An 11,040-nucleotide genomic window follows, 5' to 3' on the forward strand; every position below is an offset into this window, starting at 1 on the left:
CTCTTTTTCAGTGTGGCTTTGATGTGGACCGTCTTGTTGAAAAGAAGAAAAAAGCCCTAAAGAAGAAGCAGAAGAAAGACAAGAAGGAAGCCAAGAAGGCAAAGGTGGATCATTTTCTTCTAAATTACTAATTAGTGTGTTTCCATGAAGTTTATTGTGTGTGTAGTTAATTCATAAATAATTTGAGGCAAGAAGGAAAGGCGGCTAAATCATTGTTTTCATGTGGGGACCTGTTCACACATGACACTAAGCGCACTTTTGCTAAAAGGACCTTTGGTGTTTTGTAAATACTTGCAGATTTTGTTAATACGGTCCTAAGCCAGCCATGTTTTAACTTGGAGATAGTTACCTGTAGCCCTTCTGATGCTGTTGGACTACAACTCCCATCATTCCCAACCACTGTCCATGCTGGTTGGAGCTGATGGGGATTGGAGTCCTCCAGCATCTGGAGGTTTACAGGATAGTTACCCCATTTTTAACCTGAAGTGAAATCCATTTAGGTGGGGAATCTTTTTCAGCACAAGGGCCAAATTCCATTTTGTCAACCTTACAGTGGCCACAAACTAGAGGTCAGCAGGGCCAGAGGCAAAAGTGGCCAGATCAATGAACAGTAGAGTGGGTCTAGTTTCTACACATGCTCACACACCTTGCTCTATCGTGTATGTCATAGTTCAAGGACATCTTCCAGCCACAAGGGCACAGGGTTTGAAGCTTTTTATAGAAGATGTAACTTCTCTGTTCCTTCTGCCTTCTGTTCTTTGTCCCAGAAGTAATTTATGGAGGTTCTCAAAATGTCACATGGAGACACAATTGCTTTGAGTTTACTCGGACTTCTGTTCTGCTCTTGTTTTGGTAACAGAAAATGGCTTCTCAGATCAAAACAGTGTGTGACTCTGGGAGCAACAACCTGGCATTTGTGAATATAGATATGGAGCCAAGGGCACAGGTATTTATCAATCTGGGCACGAAAGAAAGTTGTGGTCAACATTTCCGGGAGCAGGCATTTAACATGATCATATGAGTAAAACCCATATGATGATGATGATGTTTGGTACTGTGGGGAACAATCTGGATTTGTTGTCTCAGGCACCAAAATGTGTTGGTCTGTCTCTGAGTAGACTTGCCGCAGACCTTTCATACTGTTGATAAAGTGGCTCTCCACCAGAGCTGCTAGAAAAGCTGTGGCACAAAGCCATTTCCGACCTTGGGAGGAGGTGGTGTTGTGGACCTCATGCCCCCAACACGCGTACGGAGGCTGGCTCCCAGCCCCCGCGCGATCTGGGGAATCCTCGGCCGCATCATCCCCTGGACAGCCAATTGGCTGGCCCAGGGGGTGTGCCTTGCCTCATTTAAGGCAAGTACAGCTGAGAATCTCCCTCTTTGGCCGCTCAGCTCCTTCGGTTTCCTGCCCGCCCTTCAAGGTTTCCCTTCTGACCTTGCTATGAACCTCAGTTGGTCGCCATTAAGGGGCCTGGTAGGAATTTATTCCACTTGGCAAATTGGCACCAGCCATTTGGTTTTTTGCCTACCTCGTAGCAAACCGTCACAACTTTCTCAGTTTTGGCGGTTAGGCATTGGTATGGGTATTGTTATGGAGATGTATGGGGGGGGGAGCGCCATCACCTCCCCCAGATATTGAAGGGTATTCCGGTAAAGGATTCCGGGGGGGCATGGCCCCATCCAAAGCCTATGGAGGTCAGAGCCTAAGGCACGCCCTTAAGCAGTGACCCCAGGTGAGTTCCTAGTTGATGTGCATCAGCAGGGCTCACCCTGCTGGTGTTAACCCTTCCCGGTCTTCATGCAAACAGGCTGAAGATTAGCAAAGTCCACCCCTGCTCCTTTTCCAAAAGGCCTGTGCCTGCAGCTGCAGCTCTCTGTACATCTTCTGAAAAGAGATGGGTGAATCTGCCAGTTTTGGTTTCTCTTAGTTCCTCATTTTCCCAATCTTAACTTCAATTCTCCACATTTCCACATCAGTTTGTGATTATTTTTAAAATCCTTATGAAAATTCAGCAGCATTTCAGTTTGAACTTCTAATATACGCATTTTGTATGCAATTTTGCCATATATGCAGATTTTGTGCAAAGCATATTTTCCCTAATTTTTATATTTCCCTTAATATGAATCACGTTTGTCATATTAATATAAGTGCGCTAGCATATGCATTTTTAGGCACGCTTTACTGTGGTATGTGCATTCTTGTGCATGTTGCTTGACTAAAGAACTGCACTGCGAAATTTGCAGAAGTGTGAATTTCCAAGGGTGGTTGTGTTTTGTTCCATGTAGTGTTTTGGAATGTGCAAATTAAATGTGAAATGAATTGAATTTCTCACCCACCCTTAGTGTTGCTGAGACACATTATGAGCAGAACCAACCTGAGAAAACCCAATGGCCAGAACACTGTTTCATGTTGGGGGGAAATACTGTGATTTTTCTTTCCTCACAGGAGCAGGGAGATGACACAGCAGCCACTGCTGCTAATGGAAGTGTGACTGACTTGGCCCCCCAAAACCAGAGCCAACCACAACCTTCTGGCAAACCCACTTTGCATTCCCTGGGACTGAAGAAGCCTCCTCTTCACTCGCTCATCCTGGACCTCACCCCTGTCAACTTTGTGGACACCGTCTGCATAAAGACCTTTAAAAACGTAAGGAGAGGACAACAACCAGGAGAGGGACACCTGTCATGAGAGAGTTGTTCTGTGTGCAGCCAAATCTAAAAGGCAAATCTGCCTCATGAGGAAGACTCCTGGAAAGGGAGGGGTTTCAGATGGCTTGAGCTGCTTGACTTCCAGCTAGATGACTGAGAGCCAAACTCCATGTGAGGTTAAATGCAGCTTTGCATCTAAACCTGTAGGTTTCTTAAAATGCAGACGGCACCAGCTGAAGGTGCTGTGAAGAGAGGATTGATATGTAGCAGGATTAGAGAAGGAATTAAGTCCTTTCCTCCCCTGCTGGAGTCCTGAGGAAAATCCCTCCTCTGAAGCTGGTGTTTGTTTTGGGTTTTTGTTTTTTGCATTCCCCACTGGTGCTGATACTAACTTTAAAGGAGAGATTCAACATCATGTCTCATTGGCCCTTCAAAAGGGGTCTCCAACAAACTGTGGCTTCGATTGCATTGTGATGTCTAATCTGTGCTTCTGAACCTCGCTTTCATCTGTTAATTGCTTCTCTCTCTTGGCCAATCACATCTGTCACAGACATTACTGGCATTTAAGACACCAAATAATCCAAATCATTCAAATGTGAGGAAGGCATTTTATTTTCTCAGTTTTTCTTTGGCAGACATCTTAACCACTGCCCAATGGCCATTACTACCCACATAAAATTCATTGATTTCAGCAGAAGATTGCACAGGGAGGTCCGTGCTGATAGCATGTGGGCTTTGTGGAATAACTTCCTAGTATCTGAAGCTGCCCTGCCGTGGCAGGATAGGCAAATGCAACCCCTCAGGTTCCTGCGAAGTATCTTGTCTCAGTTGTTTATGCTTGTTGTCCTTGGCAGATATTTAGAGATTTCCAAGAGATTGAAGTGGACGTGTTTCTCGTCGGTTGCCATGGTAAGGAGTTCTAGGAAGTCACGGGTCAGCCATACTGCAATAAGCAAGTCATAGCCTGTCAGGGGCTGGACTGGGAAGGAATGGTGGGAGCCGCTGCCCCCCTTCTCCTGAACCTTCCCAAGGGCAGGAGGACAGTATTGATTTAGAACAGTGGTTTGCAGAGGGGCATAGTCCAGAGGGGGAAAGCTGGGAAATACTGGGTGAGGAACAGCTAGAAGAGAAAACACCAGGAGAGAGACGGCTAGCAGGTTCAGTATCTTTGGACAGCATTCCTGACACACACACACCCCTTTTGCCTAAGACCAGGTGGGCTCTGAGAGTGATAGAACACATAAAGCAGAGGCAACAAGCTCAGATTACCTGACGTAGGAGTGACGTAGATTAATGGGGGAGGAGAGGGTGAGCCTGTACAGTGGTACCTCGGGTTACATACGCTTCAGGTTACATACGCTTCAGGTTACAGACTCCGCTAACGCAGAAATAGTATCTCGGGTTAAGAACTTTGCTTCAGGATGAGAACAGAAATTGTGCTCCGGCAGCGCGGCGGCAGCAGGAGGCCCCATTAGCTAAAGTGGTGCTCCAGGTTAAGAACAGTTTCAGGTTAAGAACGGACCTCCGGAATAAATTAAGTACTTAACCTGAGGTACCACTGTACTGGGAACAATGCCATTTCTATAAGAGATATGCATTCCTTTGTCGCTCACTGTGATTATTAAAGAAACTAACTGGTAAGAAGGCTCCTTTCGTTTGGTCTGCTTATTCACTGCCACTGGGGGAGGGATCCTATTCCCCAAAGCCTAACATAACCTGAGAGTGTGTGCATCTTCTATCGCTGGTGATTCCTCCATTCTCGGCCTTGTCCTGGATGCGCACTTCCTCCTGCCCTTTGGACTTCTTCTGTTTCATAGTCACATTATTCCACCAAGCCTTTGAATTGGTTAAAAATGTGCTACTGAAGGGCAGAAGGAGCCAGTGATTCAGATGCTGTGGCAGAGGGTCCAGGACATAAGCATAGGCGCCAACTCCATGGGGCTTGAGGGGGCCCGAGCCCCCTCAAAAATTCGTTTGGGGGGGCTCCGCCCCCCCCAATAATCTCCGGCGCCCCTCCAGCAGAGCGCCATCGCCGCCCCTCCCCCAGCCCAAAATGCACAGGGTCGGGCTGCCTGCATGCCTCCTGCCCTCCCTCCCGAGCAAAAGCTCCACCCAATTTCCTTTGGAGCTGATTAATAGGCGCAGCACGCTCTCCCCTATTCGCTCACGAGGAGGCGGCGCCACTTTATTTGCATATTCATGAGCTTATTTATTATTCATGAGCTTTCCCGGGGGGCCCCCCCCAATATTTTTTATAAGTCCGCGTCCCTGGACATAAGTGACTATAATTTGTGTTAAATGACAGTGGGGAGCACAGTTGCTCATGCTAAAGTTTGAACCTGACTCTTGTTAACGATTCAGGATATGTGGCACAAAAGTCCTTGTATAACACTGAGAATTCACTACATTTGCTTCAGCTGCTACCGGTTGGGGTCCCACAACATCTGGAAGGCATCACAGCAGCCGACCTTTGCCCAGTCTAAATCTTCCTCTGCCCCCCCCCATTAGATCAGCAACTTCAAGGGCAAAAGAGTCTCCCATCTCCCCTGTGGTGATAATAGCATCCGGGAATGATTTAGATCAGGGAAAGGGATGAAAAGGTGAAAGACTCTTTTCCAGAGCACCAGTTCCCAGAGCAACTGCAGGGGGCTGCTGGTTAGCTAAGCAGACACACTCCTCACACTCAGTGGGAGGTCCTAATCGTAGATCTCCCACATCAGCATTATGCCAGGTTTGGCCCTAAGTGAAGAAACTGCTCTGTGCCTTGGCTCTTACGTCATGCCCAACTTGTGAGCTCCCAGGGGTATCTGGGTGGCCACCATTGGAGACAAACCCGTAGTCTGATCCAGCCAGCAAATCCCTATGTTTTTAGCTTAGAGGGAAAAACAGGTGATAGGTAGATTCAAGCATTCATGGTTAGTGTGGCTGGCATCAGTTGGCGGAAGTGGGCTGAAATGGCACCCTCACGTGGCTTTTCCTTGTCTTTCCCCCTGTAGCTTCCGTCATCACCCAGCTGGAAAGAGGCAATTTCTTCAGCCAGACCATCACCAAGCAGCACCTTTTCCCTTCTGTACATGATGCTGTTACCTATGTTACCAGGAACCGCGGAGAGAGCTTGCCACAAACTGTCACAGTACGTAGTTAGCCTTTTCCTTTTCCTTTTCCTTTTCCTTTTCCTTTTCCTTTTCTTTTCTTTTTTTTTTTCTAGCTGGAAACTTTAGCCCTAGAAATCTCACAGGGCAATATCGCATTGCTACTTCCAAGCCAGGCATTCGGACCACAGTAGTGGACCTCTTCATCTTCCTTGCTCAGCCCAGGGTTTGATCATAGATGTCATTAGGCCTCCCTACATTGAAAGGCCAGTGCACACTCCACAGCCAGATCTGTAGAATGGGTGCACCATATCTCAAGCGTGCTAAGGAGACTGCCCCCATCCATTGTGTGCTCTGCCCATCAAATGTACAGTGGTACCTCGGGTTACAGATGCTTCAGGTTACAGACTCCACTAACCCAGAAATAGTACCTCGGTTTAAGAACTTTGCTTCAGGATGAGAACAGAAATCGTGCGGCGGCGGCACAGCGGCAGCGGGAGGCCCCATTAGCTAAAGTGGTACCTCAGGCTAAGAACAGTTTCAGGTTAAGAACAGACCTCCAGAACAAATTAAGTTCTTAACCCGAGGTACCACTATACATTGGTTTAACTAAGACACAGCCAATATACTAACCAGGAAGTTGCTTGATCAAATGCCTTCTTTGCCTTGGACTACTGGTTTGCCTGAGGCAAGTCATTACTTCTTCGCCTTGACCTTGCTTCCACAACTGTAACATGGGACTTATCTTGTAGGAATTTCCATACCTGAGCAGTCATGCAAACCCCCAACATATGTGTTTTAATTGCAGGCAAGTCTGTTTGCACAAATGTTGGTTGTTGATCCGCATGTTCTGGTAAAATTATCCCATCACTTTTCTTGTTGCAAAAAGTCTGACAAGAAAAGTGATGGGAAATTGCAGTAGAAATTGTAGGATAACAGCCTCTAACTGGCAGTGTTGTGTAACATTCGTGCAGACATGTCAGGATGATCGCTCAATAAGCCAGTGACATTGTATAACATCTGTGCAAGTTACTTGTAAATGCTCAGTAAACTGCTGGCCTGGAAGCTCCCTTAGAGGGGATGTTGTGAAAACAAGAAGCTATTTTCCATCCAGTTTGTACAAGAGTTATTCCTTAGGCAGATCTTGACAGCTTCTTCGATGGACATGTAAAGTCTATGACTGAACAGGCGCTAGAGGAATCTATATACATCTCTATCAGAGATATGGATACCTCAGATAGTGAACAAGTAAACGGAAGAGAAATGTTGAGTTAATTTGAGGTTCTCTCAGAAATCAATGCTAGCAACTTTATTCTTCATCTTCACAGGATAACAACGCCACTAAAATGTAACCAGCGGAATCATCTGCTCCTCCAGTTCTCACAGAGGAGCCAGCGCCTTTTCAGATGACTGTATGAATTGCCCTTTTCAAAATAGTTATGTGGGATTCTCCACCACCGGGTGGTGGGAACCTGTGTTGGCTTTTTTTGGAGAGAGACTTATTGGGACCTTCAAGAAACTGAGACTCGGTTGAGGGCCTACCTGCCCACCTACTTCAAAACTCCAGAGTTGGGTGGGGGAGACCCCTTTCAGACACTGGAAGTGCCTCACTTGTTGCTATGGCTACTTTTGGATTTTTCCACTGAATCCTGCCAACTAATTTGGTGAAGCACAGGGGCATCTGCAGCATTCTCTACCTGTTCTAAGTGCCTATCAAGCTGGAGAGGCAGAACACTAACATATTCCCTCTGGGGGCCTTGGGTCCCTACTTATTCCTTCTCTCCTGGATTGCAGTTTTAAAACCATGTCTGTGGCATCTCCAGTTACAAGGATCAAGTAATCAGTGATAAAAAGGACCTGTTGGAGAGCCGCCATCATCCAGAGCAGAAAAGGTGGATCTACACGGACTCTGTATAAAGCAGCTTTATATTTTTGAAGTTGCCCCATTTCAATAGACCCTAACTACAGCTTGCTGAGACAACATACAGGAGGCAAGGTCAAGAGGAATATTACTGCTTCTGGGAAATTATATATGTATTGAAATAATAAATGAATGGAAGTCTGACCTGAGAAAGATTTCATGTGAAAGAGCCCCACTGGAATGGGTGGAATGTGCTGGCGCCCACCTCTTAATTTGTTTTAGATATGTGGAATCTTATATATCAAATGTCCTTGCCCATTTTGTGTGAGGTATACATTTAGCAGAGTGCGACTAACAACTGATGTAATTGCAGAAAATATTCCGGACATACATTTTTGTTCTGCCTGAGTGCTGTTCCGGTTTTTTTAAGCTTTGCTAAACTACATTCACTTCAGAAGAAATCAATGAATGCAAAACCCGAACCCCAAGGTCAAGAAAAATGTAAATATGTACAGATTTTACTTAGGAAAACTCTTTTAAGAAATGATATACTATGTCCTTTATTATTGTTGTTATAAATTTGTGGGGGACCCCCCAAAACCCTAAAAATTAATAAATGGTAGGTTTTTTATTAATGGATGAAAGTACAAGCTGCAAGACTGTGCCAAACCAGGAATCCCTGGGCTGGTTTATGCAAACCAGCCTGGCTGGCCTAGTGAAGAGTAAATCTGTTAAAAGGGGTTAATGGGCCATCTGAGAGGAATCCATTGACTTGGGGAGACAGACGCTGCCAAGGCGTGGGTGTCTGAGGTGACAGGAAAAGGGAGTCTGGTAGCAAGGGGTTCTGGGAAAGAAAAAGAGGAAGAAAGGCTGGGATCCATCTTTGGGGAGGCTGCCTGCAGGCTGGATGGGAGAGATGCCTTAGACTCCAGGGCTGCACTTCTGCAGGATACAAGCCTCTCTTGAAATGACCATGCTTGAAATGACCAAAATCTGGACTCCTGCCATGCAGACTGAAGGTGTAAATAGGTGAATAAACTGTATTTCGTAAAGCTATGATTGTTTCTGCCGTGTCTCAATTCTCCAGAGGACCACAGACTCTGGGTGACTGCCTGGAACCCCATGGACTCTTGCCACCAACTGACACACACATAGAGAGAGGCACATAACTTTTGTAACATTATTTATCACTTATGCAATTTATGGTTCCCATCATACCAAATTGTTTCCAGAATAATCTGCCCAAGTATTAGGGCAGAATGGAACAGCAGTTCATTCTCAGATGCATTCAGAGCATGGTCAACAACTAATGAGAATTTTAGACATCGCGTGTAAAATAAGTTAACATTTCAAATCTAAATAATGAAATGAATTATTATCCAAAAGCTGCTAATTACCATAATGGCCAAGTCACACATGAGTCTCTATGGTTTAGGCACAGATTGGTCCAATGCACAGCCCAAAGGCCACATGTAGCCCTGTGTAGGGAAGTTTTTAATGACTGATGTTTTAATGTATTTTTTATCTTTTGTTGGAAGCCGCCCAGAGTGGCTGGGGAAACCCAGCCAGATGGGTGGTAGAAATAATACATCATCATCATCATCATCATCATTTATTATTATTATTATTATCTGCAGCCCTCAATGCCTTTTTTGTGGCCCTCAGTAACATTTGACACACATACACCCTTGTGCTTCCTTTCCAAAGCCGGGTATGGAGGCACTGGGCTTTGGGAAGGCGGCATGAGGGCTCTGACAGAGTCCTAGAGTTCTCCTGCCTGTTTCCCAATGCCTAGTTAGCAGTTTCCCAGCTTTGGAGAGGAGCTGGGAGGGCTCTGGGACTCTGCCTGAGCCTAGAGCCTCCTTCCCAAAGCCCAGAACTTCACTTAGCCAGCTTTGGGAAGACAGCATGAGGGTTGGGTGCGGGGGCGTCAAACTTTGGGCTTGCTTCCCCCCACCCCCGCCACCACCTCCACGTGACAAGGCTATGAGCAGCCTGCAGGTTCCATGTTGAAGTACCCTTGCGGCCATCTTGGTATGAAAAGCTGGGTTTACACATCACCCCCAAAAAGGACTAAACAAGACAGGGATTTGCACAAAATGCTAATGAATATGTATATATGCAAATTTAGAATGACTATAACTCAAATAACAATAAATCCATCTCAGCATAATGGGGAAGGCTGTGAGCTGTGTGGCAGCTCAATCTGCTGTCCATGAGCTTGCTGTCAATGGGCAACTTCAAGGCCCCTCCTGTCCCCCTTCTTATGGCAGAGCAAAACATTTGGCACCAGCTTGTCTGCAGGAGTTGGCAGAACGAGGTGTACGAGGCGCCATCCCACCAGATTCATGTAGGGTTTACTCTTTAGCATTTTCTTCTCCTGAAGATATCCCGCAAGGCAGTGGGGATTTAGGATCAGAGTTTTCCTTCTGGTTGTATCATGGCCATGGAAGGGGAAGCGAGGCTGCTTCATGGCTCACCATTAAAGGGTACCTTCTGGTACAGAATAACATGCCTTGTATCTCACAGCTTGAAGGATAACCCTTGGTTGCCCTGGATGGAAGACAGAGAGGGGCGTGCGAAGGTGTACACACAACAGGCAAGTAAAAACTAGCTGACTGGACAATGGTAACGTTCACACCCATTGCTCCGCCCACTTTTGCTTCTTGCCCCGCCCACAACTTACAAGTGGCCCCAAGCAGTTGCCAACAAGGGAATGTGGACCTCAGGCTAAAAAAGGCTCCATGCTTCTGCTGTGCACAAGAGAGCCTGATTTAGTTCAATATAACTTTCGTGGCTATATGGGATTGCAGATAAACAATGTAACTGTACTATTAATGTTTCAGTGTTAGCAGTTGCTAATGCAGAAATCATGGATCACTGCCTTGCCGTGGCGAAGGGGCTTGAATAACTCAGAGAAGCTATGAACTATGCCGAGCAGGGCACCCAAGATGAACAGGTCATAGTGGAGAGTTTTGACCAAACGTGATCCACCTGGAGCAGGAACCGGCAAGCCACTCCAGTATCCCTGCCAAGAAAACTCCATGGACAAAGACAACAGGCATATAAAAGTTATGACGCTGGAAGATGAGCCCCTCAGGTCGGAAGGTGTCCAACATGCTACTGGGGAAGAGCGGAGGACAAGTACAAGTAGATCCAGAGCTGATGAAGCGGCTGGGCCAAAGCCGAAAGGACGCTCAGTTGTGGATATGCATGGAAGCGAAAGGAAAGTCCAATGCTGTAAAGAAAAATATTGCATAGGAACCTGGAATGTAAGAACCATGAACCTAGGTAAGTTGGATGTGGTCAAAAATGAGATGGCAAGAATAAATATTGACATCCTGGGCATCAGTGAGCTAAAATGGACGGGAATGGGCGAATTCAGTTCGGATTACTATCATATCTACTACTGTGGGCAAGAAACCCGTAAAAGAAATG

The 11,040-nt window shown here is 46.2% G+C and overlaps 1 protein-coding gene across 1 annotated transcript in view; it reads left to right on the forward strand.

The window, feature by feature from the left end:
• The window catches only part of SLC26A6 (solute carrier family 26 member 6), a 32,377-nt gene extending 24,779 nt beyond the window's left edge, over positions 1 to 7,598 (forward strand). The window contains exons 16-21 of the mRNA XM_082209601.1: positions 12 to 104; positions 860 to 946; positions 2,447 to 2,647; positions 3,504 to 3,558; positions 5,646 to 5,782; positions 7,070 to 7,598. Coding sequence (XP_082065727.1) covers positions 12 to 104; positions 860 to 946; positions 2,447 to 2,647; positions 3,504 to 3,558; positions 5,646 to 5,782; positions 7,070 to 7,093 — 597 coding nt within the window. The 3' untranslated portion in view covers positions 7,094 to 7,598. The remainder of the gene's footprint in view (positions 1 to 11; positions 105 to 859; positions 947 to 2,446; positions 2,648 to 3,503; positions 3,559 to 5,645; positions 5,783 to 7,069) is intronic.
• Positions 7,599 to 11,040: the final 3,442 nt, after the last annotated feature.

Source organism: Podarcis vaucheri (genome assembly GCF_965113315.1).
Source record: "Podarcis vaucheri genome assembly, chromosome: 2".
NCBI classification, from domain to species: Eukaryota; Metazoa; Chordata; class Lepidosauria; order Squamata; family Lacertidae; genus Podarcis; species Podarcis vaucheri.